We start from the raw sequence: 21,315 nt of genomic DNA, 5'->3' as shown, positions 1-21,315 counted from the left end.
GGTCCTTATAGGTTCTCAAGGCAAATACATAAATGTAATTGATCTAGCGGAATGTTAAGCAAGCATTGGCAGCAACCACTGCACATGTGAAATATATGAAACCTGGGGAAGCAACCAAGGTTAAATTACACCTCTGCTTATTCACAGAACAGTCACAGGATAAACAGCATCACTATTAACTTCTCTTAAACTTTCATGCCAATACACTTCTATCGGACCTAGAGAGTTCACCTCTAAGAACTACAATAATCCAGGCTCCCCTGAGTCCTAGCAATTTGGGCTCGATTAAAACAGATGCTCCAGAGTGGAGAGACTAACCTATTACTAACTCCCCATCCATTCAATTCTCTCAATAATCCTTTTCCTTACAAATCACTTTCACAGCTGTAATATGGATCACCCAATAACTCCAGCACTTCTTTAACATTTCCTATTTCAACCCCAGATTTTGAAGAAATTCTATGGATCCAAACATAATGCTAAAGTTTTCCCAAAAAGCACCTAACAATAACTTATCTGTTCTTAAAGAGAAATTAAACCCAACAACTTCAATTCACTGAGGTGTGGCAGCAAACCATGCTGAAGTTCAGCAATGCCCAGCCACCTTCCATAAAGTTAAACAGTTTAAACACAAATTGCCTCAAGGTAACTCCAGAATTGTTACACTCCAGTTTCCCAAAGCAGCTAAAATATCCAGCATATACCTACATAGGTGTGGAGAAGACAATTCATCCCATTTGGAGCCTGAAATAACAAATTTCAATCAGCCACCAGAGGGCACTAAAGGATGGCTTATTCCGATGGTTCTCAACCAGAGCTACAACCAGAGGTACACATAACACTGGGGGTACGCAGAGGTCTTCCAGCAGGTACATCAGCTCACCTAGATATTTGCCTACTTTTACAATAGGCTACATAAAAAGCACTAGCAAAGTCAGTACAAGGTAAAATTGCATGCAGACTGTGACTTGTTTATACTGCTCCATATACTATACACTTTAATGTAAATATATTCATAGAGGTTGAACCTCTTTAATCCGAACTTCCCTAATTCAGCAATACCCCCGGTCCAGCATCATAGGCAACCCTATGGGTGCTCTGAAGCTGGAGTATTCACTGGGAAGAACCAGTGGGCTGCAACCAGGAGCACTGCCAGACCAGGGAAAAGATGGAGCCCCAGCAGCCTGAACCACAACACCCTGAAGATGAACAGCAGAGCTGTGGCACCCCCAGGGGCTGGTGACTGGAGTAGGGCAGCTGCAGCTTCCCTGCAGCTGGAACTAGGGAGCCCTGGGAGTGTAGGGGCCAGGAGGTCAGTGCATCAAATCCACTAATTTGGGACTGGTCAGTGGGGTTGCCATATGTCCGGTTTTGAACTGGATAGTCCAGTATTTGAGCTTTCTGTTCAGAAAACAAATTGAAAAAATATAAATGAGAACATATAAATGTCCGATATTTTCTAAATAAGACGTAATGTAGATTGTGATGTAATGTCAAGTGTGTCCGGTATTTTTGTTGAAACCATCTGGCAACCCTACTGATCAGGACCAGGGAGACTCAACCTGTATTTCAGTTCTCAATTAATGTATTTAATAATGATATGGTTAAAATGAGAACGTAAGCAATTTTCAGTGAAAGTATGTTGTGACATTTCTGTACCTTTGTCTGATTTTGTAAGGAAGTAGTTTTTAAGTGAGGTGAAAAACTTGGCGTACACAAGACCAATCAGACTCTGGCAAGGGATACAGAAATCTGGAAAGGCTGAGCACCACTGGCTTACCTTGACCATTTCCAATACCTTAAACATCTGTAAAGACTTTTTTAAAAATGTCTTCATTTTATAGATAATAAGGGTGATCAGTTGCTCTAGCATTAATGATCTGCCGTATACAAAACACAATGGCATGATTCTTCTCAGTGTAAGTACCAGACTGACACACACACTTCTCCTAGCTCATTAGGACAGTGTGCCCAATAACATTGACCTGACCTGGAGTTGAACCGGTGACCGAGAGGTGATAGGCTCTTTATCCCATTAGCAATCAATCCCTTGACAATGAGGGCAATGACGCTCTTAAGAGTATCCCACCATTTTAGCTATGGTGAACAAGAAAAGGAGAAGTTTAATATGCCTTTTAAGTCTTTATGTCATGCAGATTGCTACAAGAAATTACATTCTCTCAGTAATTGCCTCAGAAGCCTGACATACTGTCTTAAAAGGCAGCATGACAATAAAAGACAGACTATTCCCTCAGTGCTAGCGAAAGAATTGATTTGTGGTTCTTTGCAAAGAGATATGCAAAACCAGCACCTTCTCACGCAACACTTTTTCTCCCTGTGACTGAGCTCTGCCAAAGTGACTAACTATTCTGGGTGTCTGACTTTGGGTGAGCAACACCTAAAGGATCCCGATTTTCAGAGGGTGAGTTCTCAGTGCTTTAAATCAGATGTTTTTAAAAGTGTCCAATCGAGCACCTCAAAGTCACTAGTCACTTCAGAAAAATCTGGCCTGTACATGTTTGGAGTTGTTTATCTCAGTGACAAAAAACAACAACCTCTCCTTCCTTTTTATTTCCAGTAACCCTGAAGAGCCAACCAAGCAGAGAGATGACAAATCTGTGTGTAATCAACAGAACTATTAACTTTGGTCTATTATGAAAGAACGGGGCCACCCTAGAGTAACTGCAAACAGAATTTGCCTTCCTTAATCAATACTAGGGATTATGAATATGCAGGGAGGAATCCACTTGAATTTAAAACTCAGGTTAGGTTTGCTGAGCCAGCAGTTAAGGGGGGGGTCTACTTTTGTTTGTAAATTGAGCAAATTTGATTTAGAAATCAATGTGGCATAAGTGGCAAGGAATGCTGGGAAGCCATTTTCCCACACAATCTCTTCCCGGTGAAGACAGCACTTCAAGATGCCCAAATACCAGGAGCACAGAAACCTCAGTAAACAATGGGTTTACTTTAGATCTGAGATCTCCCACTCACAGCCGGCTTTACGCTGATTCGGCCGATTCCCTAGAATGGGGCCCCATGCCTAAGGGGGCCCCGTTTCCGGGCGCGCGACGCATGCGCAGTGCCCCCCCCCGGGCGTGCGACGCATGCGCAGTGCCCCCCCCGGGCGTGCGACGCATGCGCAGTGCCCCCCCCCGGGCGTGCGACGCATGCGCAGCCCTGCCCCCGGAATCGGGCCCCGCGCTTGTTAAAGCCAGCCCTGCTCGCACTGACTCCATGCTGTTTTATAGCTGTTCTGCAGAGCAAATACATTGGTGCTGAACCCACACAGGGCCATGTATTTCCCTTTTAAGGGACCAAGAGCATTGTGAGACTCAGTCATATACACAATTAAATACGGTGGTCATCAAAACAGAGCACTCACAAGTCACAAAGAGCATGCTGAGGAAGAAAACGACAAGGAAGGCAAAATAACCAATCCTCTAAGTGGAGGCTGGGCTGGGGTTGTTATTTTGGGCAAACAGTCAGCAGGGTAAATTTACCTCAGCTATCATCTGGCCCAGCTCATAAGCATCATTCTAGTGACAGCCAGACATGCACTGCCCCCGGCTGACTGAAAACAGCAGCTGAGTGGGCAGTTAGCGGCAGAGAAAGCTGTAAACTAAACCACTGGAGGGAAAAGAACAGAGGAACACTTGACTGAACATGCCCAGATTAGATTTAGATGAGTTTCCAACTGAATACACTTATAATAGTGATATAATTAGATCCCAGGCAGGACCCCCAAACAGGATGCTCACCATGCATGTGGTGATGCCTGGGTAAGAGAGAGACCGCTCCCTTGTAACACAGACCACTGAGCCTGCAACCAATACTAAGGCCCTACAAAGTGGTCTTAAAAAAAATCTCATTTAAGGCGCCATCCTGATTCCATTGCTTTGAATGGCATAGAATCAAGCCCTTGAACCTCAAATCATTCCTTCCAGCAGCTCCCAAAATATAATGAATAAAACATCTGTCTATTCAGATAGTGAGCCAATTGTCTTCAGACATGTCTGTAAAGCACCAAGCTCACTAGCAAAGCTATAAAAGACACAGATAAATACGCTTTGCAGATAGGATTGCCAGCTGTCCAGTATTCACCCGCATAGTCTGGTATTTTCGGCTCCTGTCTAGTAAAAAAATTCAGAGAATACCGGACACCTAAAGGGTCCAGTATTTTCTGAATTTTTCCTCGGCCAGGAGGCAAAAATGCTGGGCACCAGGCAACCCTACAAACACTGAGCACCTGGCCTCCTCCCCCCTGACCCCTCCTCTGGCCCCCAACGCCCCCAGCCCCCATGCTTACCTGGTTCCCCAAGGCTGCCAGCACAAAATGGCTTCCCCTGGGTCTTAGTGCTCAATCTCTCCCCTGTTCCCTGCACTCACTCTTAAAGGGGACATGCGGTTTTGGGGGGGGCTTTTTGGGGGGGGGCTTACTAAGTCCCTGGAGTCCTTTTTTTTGTCTCCCCCCTCCCTTTTTTCCCCCCCTTCAACAGATTTTTTTTCCCAGTGGTTTTTTTTTGGGGGGGGAAGGGAGTTCAGTATTTGTGTTTCAACCATCTGGCAACCCTATTTGCAGACATTTCACCCTGTTTGGTGAAAGGAAAGCAAATTGCAAACCAGCTGAGACTTTACAATACTGGATCATTAACTATAAATTGGATAATATTAGCATAGTGCTTTGAAGATGTAAAACACCAAGTACTATTTGTACTATAAGGTATGGATCCCAGATTCACACCATCATGGTTAATATAATCACTACATCCACTCCTGCATGATTCGTGGTGGCTAGGTTTTCTTCACCACACAACAAAATTACACCAATAAAATTAAAATCCCTAGCTATATTCCTAACAACATTAGAATTAGTTATACTGATTTAATCTAAGTATGGCCTTTAACATGTTTTGTACTCAGTGACCCTCCTTTCCAGTGGTTTTTTTTTTTTTTTTTGTAATCAAGGGCTGGCTGGGGGCTGTGCCTGAGGAAAGCGGTGAGTGCTCCCAAAAAAAGGTGACGGTACGCCAAACTGGTGCATACCGTCACAAAAAAAGCACTGCTCCTTTCTATTAAGGATGTTAAATTGTGGTTGTCTGGTTAATTGTGTCATCAATACAATTTGTATCGACGACACAATTAGTTGATAAGGGGCCACTCTGCAGAGCCTCAGCGGGGGTAGCTCCTGGAGCTGGTACTGAGTAGTCCCAGCTCACACCGGCTCCAGGAACCACCCACACTGTAGCTCTGCATTTTAAATGTAGTAAGAGCCGCTGGGGTTCTACTACATTTAAAATGCAGAGGCGCAGCATCCTGGACCAGTGCAAGCTGAGACTACCTCAGTCCCCGCTCGCACCGAGTCCAGCAGCCCCAGTTCACCGTGGGCAAGGGCTGCTGCCGTAGCAGCCCTAGCCATGGTCAGCCCTACCTGCTGCAAAGAGAGACTGTTCTGGCAGAAGCCTCCTCTATCCTCCTCAGCTGCCTCTGATATAGACAGTGTGAGGGCAGGCAGCATTGTGGAGACGGTGTTGGGGGAAGCCAGCTTTCAAGTCAGCTCTCCCTCCCACCCCCACCGCCTCTCACTAACATGCCTACTTTCTTTGGCTCTATATAAAGCAACAAATTATTAATACTGCAATATCTGTAAGCCATTATTTTCTTTTTGCTGTCTTTCTGAATTTCACTCAAGCCTGGGTAATGAAACTGGAAAGTGACAAATGTACTCACTTCTGAGCCCGCTTTACTTTTGGTTCTCATGGGCTAATACAACTTTATTGTACATAAGTTCACAGTGCAAGAGGGTAATGTTTAAAACCTCAAATCACCACTTCTATTAATAGGATGGTGTCTGTATTTTGTACAATCACACTTACATGAACACAAAATCTAAAGGCCGAGCTGCACGCTAGAGTACTGAAACCTTTTAAGATAGTGGTAACCTTGCAAAATAAATAGACAAGTTAAAGATCTCTTTTCTGAAAGCAGGATTCAAGCACATTTTGCCTGCAAGGTGCTTCTCTGGGAGACTGGCCATGCTGGCTTCAAATGAGTTCCCTGAAACAATTAACCAGGTGACATCAGGGAAAGTGTAAGAAGTTCACAAAAGGTCTTTTTGGGGGGGGGGGGGGGGGGGGGACCAAACTCACAAAAAGATTCTTTCTTCCTCTCTCAGGCTGATTTTTGTTTCTAACTCAGATAACGGTCAGGCCTTCTAGTATTCCATGATGAAGCTTGAGCACATTCTCTACCATGGCTCTTACAGTGTTTTGGGAAAGAAAATCGCATTGGGTATGTCTACACAGCAAAGTTATTTCGAAATAACAGCGGTTATTTGAAATAACTTTACTAGTGTCTACACAGCCAAACTGCTATTTCGAAATTAATTCAAAATAGCGGAGCGCTTATTTTGAATTTGGTAAACCTCATTCCATGAGGAATAATGCCAAAATCAAAATAGCTATTTCGAAATAAGTGCTGTGTAGACACACATATCGAAATAGGGGGACTCCAGCCTTCCCAGGGTGCGCTGGTGGCCACTACAGCCTCAACCAAGAACACTCCTCTCCCTCCCTCTCCCCAGAGCCCTTAAAGGGGTTGACTCTGGCCACACTGCCTGTGCCAGCTCCAAGCCTGCCAGCCCAGAGCCAGCAGTCACTGCCCCGACCCAGTGGCCCAGAAACGTAAGTCAGCAAGCCACTGGCAGCCAGCCCTCTACTGCTCCCCAGGAGAAGTCTGCCAGCTCCCAGGAGCCTGCCAGGGCCCAGAGAAGGTGAGCACCTTCCTGGTCCAGAGAGGAGATCATGGACCTTATTCAGGTTTGGGGGGGATGCCCCCAACGTCCACGATCTCCACACTAGATGGAAGAACGCGGCTGTCTATGGCAGGATAGCTGCCAGCCTGCCCACCAAAGGCCACATGTGAACCCAGGAGCAGGTTTTCATGAAAATCAAGTTGGTCTGGCGAGACCCCCAACCCTGAGCTTCCCCTCCCCCCTCTTCCCCTTGCTTCCCCCTTCCAGCTCCCTCCTTCCAGGTTTCCCCGTCCCCTCTCCCACCTTCTCTCCTTCCCTCTCCTGCCTCTTTTCCCCAGTCTCACCAGAATTTCATTTTCCCCCACCCAGTTTTGTTAAATAAAGAGAGTTCATGTTCATGAAAATACATGTATTTTATTTGACATCAGGAAGGGGGGTTAGGGAGGGTAAGTGGAAGGACGTGAGGGAGGAATGAGGCACAAGCCCCCAGTGGGGCAGACCAGGAGGCACTTAGTGCTCTTCAGGGTGGAAGCTCTCCTGCAGGACCTCCTGGATCCTGACTGCCCCCCAATGGACCTCCCGGATGGCAGCCTACAGAAAGTGCAGCCAGGCTCATGGCAATGTGTCCACGAGAAGCAACAGAATGCCATGGGGCAGCTCTGGCTCCATGCTGCAGAGTTCTGTGGTGTCCCGAGTGAGGGCAACCAGAGCACACAGAGACAAATGCTTTGCTGTCCCTCATCAAGGTAGGCAAGCAAGCAGGAAAACCTGAGAACCGGCTGTCCGGGGGGTTCCCTTTAAGCACAGGCCTCAGATAGCCTCAGGCAGCAGCCACACAAAGTAACTCCTGACCTGATGCCCTGCCGGACCTGGTTCCGGCCAGCCTTAAATGCGATTCAGCATCCACTCAGTGTGGACGTGCTATTTCAAAATAGCTAAATGCTATTTCAAAATGCATTTTGTGTGTAAACGTGTTATTTTGAAATAACTTATTTCGAATTAACTATTTTGAAATAAGATATTTCGAAATAACGCTGTAGTGTAGATATACCAATTATGATTTGATCCTACTAATTTTTCTGATTTCTTCATTTCTGTTCTTATGACACAGCAGTTCAAGTCGCTCTATGAGGATTTTAAATAGATGTTTCTAATACACACTAGAAGGGATTTAATATATTGAATAGCCTTATATCAAAGAGGGTTATAACTAACAGAGTAACAGGTGCCCAAACTAGATTGACTATATGCAAAGCCAGGTTCACTGGAGCTCCCTTGATCACTCAGATCAAGACACACAGAATCTATTTCGGCAGGTCACTTGATCATCCATTGCAGCCCCACTAGTTGTGAGAGCCCTGATTGGCTAGGTATGTGCACTGGCTGACAAATCACTGGCAGTTCTGTAAAAAAACAACACATGGTCTGATGTATGAGCCTCTACCAGAGAATTCTGGGTCCAGCTCAGCAAGGAAAAGGTGGAAAGTCTGGCAACTCAACACCACCTATGCAGACCAGACTTGGAGTCAGGAGGTCAGCTGACTACTAACTCACTGTGTAACCTCATGCAATTAATAATTTCTCAGTGATCTGGTTCTTCCATTTGTGAATGGGGGATGATATTTATTTACTCCCCTTTGCATCTCCAGATCTCCAAGCACTTTACAAAGGGCTAGACAAGTGCTAACCACCCCTGTAAAACACCACTTCAATGATTAAAATGAGACAATATCAAGGAAGTTTCAGTTTTAGCAGCAACAGCTATACAGAGGTCTATGAAAGAGCACACAACGCAGAGGAAAGCCAACTCTCCACAGATGCCTCAGATCCATAGGATCCTAGAGTAGACCGTGACAATTCAAAGGGCCAAATTAATCACTAGAGAAACTCCCCCGCATTCAAGGATTAACTGGAACTGAGACTGCTGGAATCTCTGTGGCAGCTCTAACAGGATGGGCACAGAACAGTCAGATGCAAGGACACAATTTAAAGAGAGAGCACGAGTCCTAGACCATTCAAGCCCCTCTTCTAGCAACAAATGGCAGAGGAGCAACAGTGCATCACTGACTCATTTTAAGCCTTATTAAATGCATGCCCAGAGGCCACAATGGGGGCCTCAAACCCATTCAGTAAATTGGCAATAACAAAACCTGGCCCAGTGTTCCTATGAGCCTTTTCTGTGTGCATCTCATTCACATGGGCATTACTAACACTGCAAGGCAGCCCTGCTTGGCAGTCTGCTTTCTTTCGGAAGCTTATGCCACCAATCTGTAAATGTTTGGTGTTAATTGGAAATTATTCTGAATATGAACTGCTAGCAACTAGCATTTAAACTAGCGCCTGCCAACTAACTGCTCATTAACAACCCCTTCCTCTTACCCGGAAGGGAACTTCACTTGTTTATGCTCCTCTACTAACTTTCCCTTTCTTTTCTTCAGGTGCCTTTTTCAGAACTTGCTCCTGACACAAAAATTACGGAATCAGTTACGATCCTCTCAGCAACACACTCCACAGACCAAAAAAAATCCAGCGGGAAGCCAAGCTTTTGTTCCTCCTTCCACTATGAGAGAGCTGGCTCTTGCTATGAAAATATTTAACTCCCTTCGCCATAGGAAAAATTACTTAGCTACTTTCAGTAGTCACTGTGGTTTCTATTCCCCCTCCCCCACACACACACCAGAAAAGCCCCAGAAGTAGGTAGAATAGACCTGATACCATACAGTCCCAATGCTTGAGTTTATGGGGTTCTAATGTTTCTTGGCTGATCCATAAATCAGGTGATATCTAGGAAAATTGGGGTTTGAAGGAAAGATGAATAGAGACAAAGGAAGAAAATTCACTGGAGATTGCCCTTTTTCCCCCTCCCTTCCTAGCTTTCTGGAGAGCAGGGAGATATGTTAGGCAGAGAGAATTGTGTAAGTTTTATTAAAAGAGGTTCAGTGTACAGTTCCACTTACTTTGCACAAGAATGGGAACTCCTCACTCATGAGTAGTTACAATCAGTTCCATTAATTTCTGTGGAACTACTTCTGAGAACACCAGCTCACAAGCATGAATCTGTGGTCCCCATACTGGCCTTATATAAGCAGCTAATTCAAATTAACATTTTATAAAAGCAATATACTGTGATGATGGCACATATGTAAATAGACAGACAAGTGTCTAGCAAGCCCTAAACAGTTTAAGAATACCCAAGAGGCTGTTTGGGGATGAACATTAATAAGATTTTTTTTTTAAAGGAAAACACTTGCAAGATTGAAATCTTTCTACTTTGAACAGTTTTAAAAACAAAACAAAACGAAATAAGCAAAGGCAGACATTCTGGCAGCTGTGCCCAAATGCTCATGCACAGGGAATAGACTCAAAGATGTGAGAGCAGCTATTTACAATACCTAAAAACAGCACTGCATTCCTCCTTTTTGGTAAAACTCCACCAGATGCCCCTGGTACCTTCTGGAAAGAAAGCAAGAAAAAAGACACCATTAAAAATCTAACCTGTGACAATGAAATAAGCAAACAACAGCCTCATGCCGGAGCTTCCCCTGACAGGTAGAGGAGCCAATGTGTGTTTGATGTGTTTTGGACTGGGATATAAAGTAGTGCTGCTAAAAGGTGCCAGACTTGATAACAAAGCCCTCTATATAATCACAGACTAGGTAGAGCAAGGGACCAGAAGCATAGGCTTCCTTATCCTTCACCAATAAACTCAACTCTGATTCAGCGGGAAGTCAGGGTAATTTATTCTATATGTGTACTTCTCTCTGCCAAGAAGAGTGAGCAATTGTGATAGCATTGATAAGGAGACACACACACCTTCAGAATTGGGATGGGACCATCATGCAATTTCATATACACTCCTCAACCATCAAATGTCAACAGTGCTTAACGGCGGGAGACAGACTGGACATCACAACCCAGAGGTGAAAGACTGCCTCCCATTACCAATCCAAGTGGGCCAGCAGAGCCCTTCTGGCAGTAACAACAGACGGCTACCTAAAGTAAATCTAAAATAAATCCCTCCCCAAAGAAGGCCTAAACCTGCTCCCACTGAAGTGAATGAAAACCATCACAATGGTCTGTAAGTGCTAGGTACAATGCAGAAAACCTATGCTGGGAGATGGGTTTAGTTTTAAGATGGTAAAAATCTATGAGTAGAGCACAGCTGTGGAGCAGGTATTCTAGTGACAGAGCTAATTTCAATTTCAAGGTAGGGCTTCTGCCAATTCAAAGTGCTTTATAAAGCAATAGGAAGTATACTGGCAGTGTAAAAGCAAGTGCAACCACAACTCTTTCTAAGCTATTCAGAACTAGGTACCGTTAAACTTCTTTCATGATTTGTTTTTTCTGGCTATTGTGTCACCAGCATGTCTTTTCTAGCATGTAACATAATGTCATGCTGCTTTAAGTGGGGTTTGTTTGTTGCTTCTTTTTTAAGCAGTAAAATTAGAATATAACAGGTGGAAAGAGCCAGGCCCAGAATCTGTCAACCTAGGAAGAATTCATGTGTTTGTCTATGCTGACAGCAAGGTCAAGAGTTCACATATTTTGTGTGACTCCTTCTGCCATGTAAATAAAGCTTCGGCCAAAGAGATTAGCCAGAATCATCAATAAGCTTTCGCACCCCACAGAAAAGTTTTCCATTATCAGAAAGAACAGATGCCAACTAATGTTTCTTGGCTACACTTAACAAAACAACAAAACCTACTGTTCAGATTTACCCGAGTGATATTTGATTTCTTTTCCCTGTAGGCGGGGGGAAATGGCCACTACCATTTAAAACTTGCTAATTTTTCTCAATGAAATGTAAACGACAAACAGAATTACTTTATGTAGCATCTTCTCTCACTCTCAAAAAAATCCCTGATCTACTATAAAAAGCAGCAACAGCAACAATATATCAAATAGACAGTGGCGCTGTCACACTATACACCCCAAATTATCCTAGTGATTCAACCCTGACACTGGAAAGTTGGGACTAAACCCCCACCACTGTGTGTGACCTAGAACAGGATGTTAAGACCAAAATTTTCAAGTGCGACCACTCACTTCGGGTACTTAACTTCAAATATCTCAGCCTGATTTTCAGAAGTGCCACAAACACCTGCCACGCTCAGAATTCCCCTGAAGTTGTGGGTGCTTGGTCCTTCTGGAAAAGCAAGCAATTTATGCCTGGCTTTCCCTATCTGCAAGCCAAGGGTGATACATTTTCTCTCATGGGATATTACAACTTTAATTAATATTTGTAAAGAATTTTAAGATCTTCCCACAAAAGGCAGAGTCACTGTGAAATGGTAATGTCAGTGCTACGTCAGTCTCTCCAAGTTACTTATACTAAGTGCCAGGAACCTTATTTAGACGCTTTATGAATCACAGATCTGTGTAATGAACCACCATACTATCTGTGTTCTCACAAGAGGGCCCATCACTAGCTAGTATCTGAGCACCTGCCATGTAGCAAATCTTATCCTTCTCTATGCCGTATGTACAATGGTTTCAAAAGTCATGGGGCCGAAGTAGGGATGTAATGATGTAGTCGATTAATGGATAAGCAAAAGCTTATCAGTTAATGCTATAAACTACACGCATTTCACTCCTCCCCACTCCCCCAGGTAAATTTTTTAGCAGGCTGGACTGCAGCCCAGTTCAGTCCCAGCTTGCACCGGGTCCAGGACCTATCCCTGCTGTGGCTCTGCATTTGAAGTGTATTAGGAGCCAGGTGGGCAGGCAGCCCAGCTTAGTTCTGGATGCTCAGACCCCCTCTGGCCAGGGGCTGCTGCCACCCCATGCTGCTGCCTCTATATCAGAGGCAGCAGTGTGGGACGACAGGCAGCCAGTCCGCGAGGGGAGCTGGTTTTTACCTGGGTCCCCTAGCAGGCCAGTTCCCGCCTGGCACCCCATGCTGCTGCCTCTGATACAGCGGCAGCAGCACGGAGTGGCAGGGGGCTCCTCGAGAGTGGAGCTGGAGCGCACTGGCTGCTGGCTCCATCCCCGGGGACTATAAAATAGTTGAGTAACCAATAAGAATTCATTAGGTTAATCAACTATTCAATTAACCAATATTTAACATCCCTAGGTTGAAGGCAAAGAGAGGACTAAAACTGGACACTGCCTGTGTTATACCCCCACTGCATAGAGTACTGGCAACACAGCCACTGACGTATGCTTCCCATTGATTCTATGGAAGAGAACCTAGGAACAGAACAGTGGTATAAGCTGCCATCACTCTACTGAAATCAATGGAACTAGACAATTTATACAAGTGGGCAACTTGGCCCTTGCTCTTTTGTAAAGCTGTGGCAGAACACAATATCACACAGCTGATAGTTATCCCAGACACTTCAAAATGTGACAAAGACTTCCGCTTTTTGCAAGGATGATACCAAGGCAATGACACAAAAATAGCAGCCTGGTCACCTGTATCCAAAGTCACTGCACCCAAAGCTTTATAGCTTCTCTACCTCATTCAGCCCTAGTGCTTAGTAAGCACTCAGGAACCTGTGCTGGGTCCTCCATGAAGCTGTCAAGCAGGTGAACTTCATTACAGGCAGTCTAATGGATTCGCAACACTTGGCATTGTTTTGCTATGACATGGGGTCCCATCACTACCAACTCCACATGGAGGAGCTGGCTTCCACCACTTAGGTAGCACTATCCCAACAAGCTGTTTTAAGAGCAGAAGTACAGGTCCTCAAAAGGATCACCAGTTTCTCCTTACTGATGCTTTCAATCATTCAGTATGGGCAGCAGGCTTAGCCAACCTTGCTGATATCTTTGGCTACGTGAATGAATGAGCTGAACTACTCATTCCAGGGGCAACACAGAAATGCTTGTTCATCTGCACCAGGGTATAAGCATTTATCAGAAAACAGGGATATTGGTCTTCCTGAGCACAAAGGAAATGTGGGATCATTTCAGACTTCGAGACAACACATCGGCAAACTAGCACGGATCAGTAGAATCCATTCAACTGTATTTTTATAGTTCCAATTAGCTAACTTAATTGATGTTAGTATCCTAATGCCAAACATCTAGTAAGGTAACATGGAGACATATATGAATTTATGATAACGTCTAGCAGAAGTGAAGCAGAGAAGTAGTTTTCATTTTCACCCCACTGTATCTAAACCTTTGGAGACATATCCAAACACAGGTACATACACACACAGCTAACATAGGGGCATTGTGCTAGACAACCCTTGTTTTCTCAGAGAAACAGTAATACTATTGTACTATGAGTTTATATATTCCCTCTCATTCAAAAGGATCCTAATGTGGATTACAAATGGTAGAATTTATGGACATTCAGCCACTGAAACGCTGCAGCTTTTAACATTACACATTAGGCTCTATTGCCATTATGTCACCCTCCAGCCATATACTGCGCCAAACTTGCTGAACCTGGCATGTGAGATCTGACAATATCCCGCCCAAGATGGTACAACTGCAACTTGCAAAGAAGCTTCAAAATTCCTCAATAGGGGGAGATTGTCTTTGCAGTAATCCAGCCATTTACATTTATTCTGACACCGAGATGAACATCAGGGTACTTGCTTTTCACCGCTAAAGATCTGGGTTCAAACTCTCACCAACTCTGCAAGGAAAGAGATTTTGAAAATCCCAGTTTAACCCCAATTTGGCTTTACACTGAAACCTCCCATCTACTTTGGCATGACTCTCTCATGGACAGAATAACAAGGACATTGGGGGCTAGGGATGAATAAGCCTGAATAGAATTTCTGCCCACCCAGCTCTAGCCAGTGCAATTACCTTTCCCAAGCACTAAATCCACTCTCCAAAAGAACATTTGCTAGAACCTGCCCAATCTACCACAAGAAGTTTACAGTAAGGCTGCATCTCCATTTACTGGAGGATCGATTCGCTAACGATTGATCTTCCTGGGTTCGATTCAGAGGGTCTAGTAAAGACCTGCTAAATTGAATGCTGAGAGTGCCCCCACGGACACTGAGGGTACTCTTCGCTGGTGGGAGCATTAAGGGAAGTCAATGGGAGCACTATGGAGACGGCACCATGCTTGGTTTAAGGTACATCAATTCCAGCTATGTTATTTATATGTTGCTGCAGTTGCGTACTTTAAGCTGACCTTCCCCCCCACAGTGTAGACCTGGCCTTAGAGTGTAATGGAAATGCAAACTATTTTCCAATTGTGTAGCGACATGGAATCTTCTGCCAGAGGATTTCCCTCATTTTTAGCATGCACCCACTCACCCCAATTTCTAGACGCCACTCGTCTGATAAAGAATGGACAGGACATTTTTCCAAGTTCAAGAGAGATCTTTGATCAGCAAAGAAATCACTGCTGTCAACCAACCCCACGTAACTATTTCAGTCCCAGAAATTAGCCCAAGGATTCAGAGCTATATTGCAAAGTAAATTGAGTGGCACATCAAACCAATCCATACCCAATCCTTTCTGTTCTGGGTCAGAGTTCATTAACAACCCCTTGTACTAGAATAGACACCAAACAAACACACGCATGTTCACACACACACATTTGGCCTTAACATTTGATATCAATAGCAAACCCAGTTACAGTAGGAAAGTATAATTAATAGGAAACTTGTCTTTATTATAAGAGATTGAGCGGGGAGGCAGAGGTTTGGATCATTTAGGATCCATTTCAGTCAACATATGGAGTTTGGATTACAGCCCAAATTAAGACAAAGGTTCACGTCTGGATTCAATGGCACTGAAATGTTTGAGTCTTCTGAGTACATTTCTGCCTTTGTTCTCAGAATATTTCGGATATATCAGAACCAGAGCCAGAGTGTAAGCCTCTTGGTCCAGATTTTTAAAGCTATTTAGGTGCCAAATGATGAACACAGGTGCCCAGTAAAAACAATGGGAATTAGACACCTGGGTGCTTCAGGGAGGTGAGGGGAGAATGTTAGGTAACTAAATACCTAGATCCCTGTGTGGATACAAAATGTGCTTCCACATCCGCATCTGTATCTGCAAAAATAAGCCACGGATGTCTGGATCCACATATGCAGATACCCGCGGATACAAAATGGGTATCCACACATTTTCAAGGCTCTATAAAAACTTTTAAAAGTCTGGCCCCTGTGGTTTGAATGAAAAATGCACAGTCAAAGTTGAAACCAAGAATCTGAATCTGACCTCTACCCATTTCAAAATTCAAAGGATTCAGATTTGACATTTCCAGTTTGGCCCATCTCCCGGATATTTTATCTGAACATGCTTATGAGGCCCCACTAAAAAAGTTGGTCTAGAAGCTAAAAAGCTCACCTCTCTCACATGTCGTTTTAGATGCATATATACACACTGTCCTGTTTTTCGATAATGACTTTCAACGTGTTCCCTTCCAAATCCCAGAAACGTGTTCATGCACACATAGAGACCTCCTTCTGAATCCTGAAAGGAATCACAGAAAACAGTTATGGTACAGAAGTAACTGAATAGGACAAAAAGACACGAGGAAGTAGAGACAATTAGGAATTGCAGACCTTTTGCACCCTCCTCTTATCACATAGTTTGCATCTCAGGTTATAAAGCACACAGAATTGCCTTCCTTTAAAGAATCTTCCACATCATGTGACAATGTATACCAGCAGCTGATTGGATCATAGTAACACTAAAGGTTAATAAACCTACGGCACCACTAGAGAATTTACAGTGGTGCAACTGCACTGATGCAGCTGTGTTGTTCTAAACTCTCAAGTGGAGTTGCTCTAAGTCTAAATGGACGAACTCTCCAATCAACTTAATCAATCCACCTCTAATGAGCAGCAGCAGCTATGTAGGCAGGAGAAGCTCTCCCATTGACATAGTGCTGTCCACACCAGTGGTTAGGTTGGTGTAAGTTTTGTCGCTCAGGAGGGTGGCTTATTTGCCGCACAAGCAGTTGTGTATACATAGCGTAAATGTGTCCAGTATTCCCTGTAAACTGTGCACTTGTGTGGCCACCCAGGAGAAATTCAAATGCTGCCCAGCTGATTTGCAGACCGACCACTGCTAGGTTGTGTGTTTCTACTGGTGGTGCACCGTCATACATTCCTCGGTGAACATAAAATTTTATTCTGCCCATGGATGGAAACAATCCATACATGGATGAAAAAGATTAGAGGGAACACTGGTCAAGACCTGATGAATAGTAGCAGGCCTTGAAAAATTCACTTGCCTATTCATCCTTTGCAAGAGGAAGATATCCCTTGGCGAATGTGACCACTTTGAGGGATGAGGGATGCTGCTAAGCCATCAATTCCAGCAGAGTCTAAGCTTTCATTTTAAATAATATAACCTGTCTAGCCCTGTGGTTACAAAGATAACTTTATGAATGGGAATCGGTGTACAGCTGTCCTCCTGAGGGTACAGCCAAGCTGACCACATCAGCGCCTCTTCTCTCACTCCTTGCTATCCCAAGCTGTACAGAATTACTAACAAGATTCTGGTCCATTTCACAACTCCTGTTTAGAACCCACTGGGCCACAGTGAAATTGTCAAGAATTATCTCAATTTGCTTTGCTTCTGTTTGGGGTATCTATGAGCAGAGACCCACCCTGTCCCTAATCACAGCAGCCTAAATAAAACAAGTATGCTAGAGGAGAAACATGACTTACTTCCTTTTGAGACTGATTAGAAAGAATGAAACCCTAAGGAAGGTGCAGATAAAGCAACTCAGCAGAAGTCCCAACACCTTTTCCCTTCCCAGTAGCTGGGTGTTGAGGTCAACTTGCTGACCAGGGAATTGCCTCAAAATCCCACTGCTACCAGGTCTCTCCCAAATCATTCAAACTGTGCTGCTAATGGGTCTGGTCACCTGGTTAGTGGGTGTCAGCCATATCTTTCAAGCTCTTTCTAGTAGTATATCTTTCCATGTAGGTGGCGCAGGATCTTTTTAAAAGCACTTTGACCTTGCTTGCATTCTGGGCTGTAGGATGACAAAACACCTCATTTCTGATACTTTGGAAACACCACTAGCTGAAGTCACCGGCACTTAACTTAGATATACTAGTGTATTAAGCAGCAAAAGTCACCAATGGCTTTGTATTGTTACACAAAAGAAGCTTATGCATCATTCTTGATCAGGTATTGTTACAGGAAGAGGTGTGTTCTTGTATCTCTTATAAGCGAAAAACTAAGACGTCATGCCTCTGGACAGGAAACAGGACTAAATGTACTCTTCCAATTTTGGAGTCATTGTTTTATCCAAGGTCACCTGGCATGCTGGAAGAACACTCTGAAGGGCTGATAGGGCTAAACCTCCCTGTGTTATTTAGTGCCTGACATCAGATCTGCTGTGTGCTGCCAATTCTCCCCCAAGCACTGAGCCTATTAATTCAGTTCACCTCAAACGTGCAAACTCCTAGGCTAAAAATAAAAAAAACTCAAACCCTGTTTCCTAGGCAAGCTCTCCAAAGTTGGAGAAGAACAAACAGATACAATATAAGAACTACACTATGGGTAAGTCTAGTCTACATGCCTCTGTCGCCAGAGGCATGTAGATTAGGCTACCCGACACAGTAAAATGAAGCGGCGATTTAAATAATTGCCGCTTCATTTAAATTTACATGGCTGCCGCGCTGAGCCGACAAACAGCTGATCAGCTGTTTGTCGGCTCAGCGCGATAGTCTGGACGCTCCCCTGCCGACATCAAAGGTATTTGTCGACCACCCAGGCAAACCGCTGAGGTTTGTCGGCTCAGCGCGGCAGCCATGTAAATTTAAATGAAGTGGCGATTATTTAAATCGCCGCTTCATTTTACTGTGTTGGGTAGCCTAATCTACATGCCTCTGGCGACAGAGGCATGCAGTCTAGACATACCCTTGATGAGTGTAGGAACTCCTTCAAGAGGAAAAAAAAAACATTGTGATGTCTGGTGTGTATCACAATTTAAGAAACTAGTGTTTATCAACCAAGCTCAGTTTTGCATTAATATGGTTTTCTACACTTGTCCCCCTCTTCCCAAACATTGCGGGTGGAATCCTAGAGAATTCAGTGACAGAACTTTCATTAATTTCCATGGGGCCAGGACTTCACCTTGCTTTTGCCTTCCTATGAGTATCTCTGCATCTTACAGTAAGTTGTGAATCCCATCCCCAGGTTTTGGGGTCTGCCCCCCAATTCCTGATTTTCTAAAGGGAAATTCATCAGACTAATACTCATAAAAATAATAGTTAAAAGACAAACCCATACATGACAAGCACTATCACAGTTAAGACTCCAGAAGTAGCATTGTCCTAACAGTGTCTAGAAGCTTCAACCAAGATCCGTTTTGCTAGGCACTCAAACACGTAAGAGATCATACCTGCTCCAAAGAAACTGCTGTCAAGACAAGATGGACAGATGGTGAGAGAAGAGGTACCTGCATTTTTATGTTACAGACAGGGAATTTATGCACGTTTATCTTAAGTGACTTGCCCAAAGTCACCTAAGGAGTCTGTAGCAGAGGCAGGAATCAGATCAAGGTCTCACAAGTCTCAGTACAGCGAAGTACAAGTTCACCCTTCCTCTCCAGGGAGCAACCCCTCAGGTAACCAAGTATCATTTATACATTTACTATTGCTGGCTTTGCACTACACAGATCACATTAGGTGCTCACTAACACAAGCCCTGTATCCACTGAGACAAAGTTTCTGTTGGGAAACAGCCTTTGTCTTCTGCATGGGAGTTTGTATATACTAAAAGAAAATACAGAGTCATGCCGAAACTACAGGGCACTCCTGCTAAATTAGAGAAAGATGGTAGGCACAGATAAACAGCCTGGGTCATTTATAATTTCACGCTGTCATCTCCGTGGCTTTGAGATGAACATTCCATGGTTACTGCTGTGAATTTGATGAATGCAAGATGAAGTTGGGCTAAAACAGATTTTAGTATCACAGAGCACAATCCTCACTATTTGCTGAAAGTCAGCTACTTCATATCCTCCCCTCTACAGTAGCTATACATTGCTCCACTACTTCCACAAATCCCTCTTCACAAGCTCCCAAAGCCGTCACAGTTTGATCAAGCAGCTCTCTTTCATACAAGTAATGCCATTTTACACATTTGATCCCATTCATGTCAACAGGACTACTTATGCAGGAACTGTATGCAAGCTTGGGAAAGGGCTGCAGGATTGGGTCTTAAATTCATACTACACCAGTGACATGCTGCTGCTCCTCTGACAGAGAACAGGAGGTCGGAAAAGTGTGGAATAGGACTCTACACAGTACCAACAGCGGAGATATGCATAAGAACGGCCATACTGGGTCAGACCAAAGGTCCATCTTGCCAGAGATCCTGTCTGCCGACAGTGGCCAATACCAGATGCCCCAGAAGGAGGGAACACAACATGGAATCGTCACGTGATCCCTCTCCTGTCATCTGTTTCCAGACAAACGGGCTAGGGACACCATTCCTACCCATCCTGGCTAATAGCCATTATGGACCTAACCTCCATGAATCTATTTAGCTCTTTTTTGAACCCTGTTAAAGTCCTAGTCTTCACAACATCCTCTGAGCAAGAGGAGGGCAAGAAAAGAGAGAAACATTTTATCTCAAGACTGTTAAGCAAACACTTTCCTCTCATGGAACGTCACATGGTTTCTTTAACATGAACTAAAACAGATGCAGCTTTGGTTTTTCATATTCACCTGAAAGATCCACATATACCAATCCTTGCAGTACTGCCCAGCTGTGTTGACCCTGTGGAGATCCGGCAGGACTGTGTGGAGGGCAGAAGTATGATTGTCTAGTTCAGGGATGGGGGAACCTTGTTTGGTCGGGGGCCACTGATCCACAGAAAAATCAGTCGGGGACTGCACAAGTGAGAAAACCCTGAATGAGGCGGCCCCTGATTGAGAAGGAAAGACATTCTCCACATTTCCATTGCATACCAGAGTATTCGGGGGTCCAGGCTAGAAGATTTTTTGTGCTCTAACCCCATGGAACACAAAAAGGGGGCTGGAGCACCAGCCTGGGGGGACCCCGATCTTTGGGGGCCAGATCCAGACAAGCTGGCGGACACATCTGGCCCCCAGACTTTAGGTTTGAAAGACCTTGACCAGGGTAAGGAATCTAAGATCAGCCCAATTACCTATTCAGAACTCCAGCCCCTAGACACTAGTGGGATGGGTGCGCTATAGCCAGAAGTCATGTCTTTAAACTATTCTGCTAACTCATCTCTATTTTATTCCTGAGCCACATGATAGGAGAAAAACAAGGGATCAAGAATTTGAAGCTAGGGTTACCTCCACCACTGGGAGCCACCAAGGACACCACCAATGCATCAAGTAGTAAATAATCCTTGTTTTAAAATCATCCCCAATATTTTTTTTATATATATATATATATTTCATAGATTCATACAGTTTAAAGTCAGACGCGGTCGTTATGATAGTCTTGTTTGACGACTAGTATAACAAAGACTGTAGATCTTTAATACGTGAAACATGGAAGCCACCTGACATATGCAGTCATTCCTTGTTCTTTCACATCCTTTATTACCTCCACGGTTACAGCCTTCTCTCAAAAAGTCAAGGCTATATCCAGTTAAAGAAGCCTGTGGATGTCAATGGATAGGTGCTTTGGGAACTTTGTTT

At 44.2% G+C, this 21,315-nt stretch overlaps 1 protein-coding gene across 1 annotated transcript in view; it reads right to left on the bottom strand.

Annotated features, from left to right (window-relative positions):
- The window catches only part of USP13 (ubiquitin specific peptidase 13), a 99,195-nt gene that overhangs the window by 63,285 nt on the left and 14,595 nt on the right, over nucleotides 1-21,315 (bottom strand). Inside the window, exons 2-3 of the mRNA XM_075938035.1 lie at nucleotides 16,019-16,144; nucleotides 10,144-10,204 (exon numbers count right to left, since the gene is read on the bottom strand). Coding sequence (XP_075794150.1) covers nucleotides 10,144-10,204; nucleotides 16,019-16,144 — 187 coding nt within the window. The remainder of the gene's footprint in view (nucleotides 1-10,143; nucleotides 10,205-16,018; nucleotides 16,145-21,315) is intronic.

This window comes from Pelodiscus sinensis, chromosome 10 (assembly GCF_049634645.1).
Source record: "Pelodiscus sinensis isolate JC-2024 chromosome 10, ASM4963464v1, whole genome shotgun sequence".
Lineage (NCBI taxonomy): Eukaryota > Metazoa > Chordata > Testudines > Trionychidae > Pelodiscus > Pelodiscus sinensis.
The sequence above is the reverse complement of the archived record's forward strand: the minus strand, read 5'-3'. Positions and strand labels throughout refer to the sequence as shown.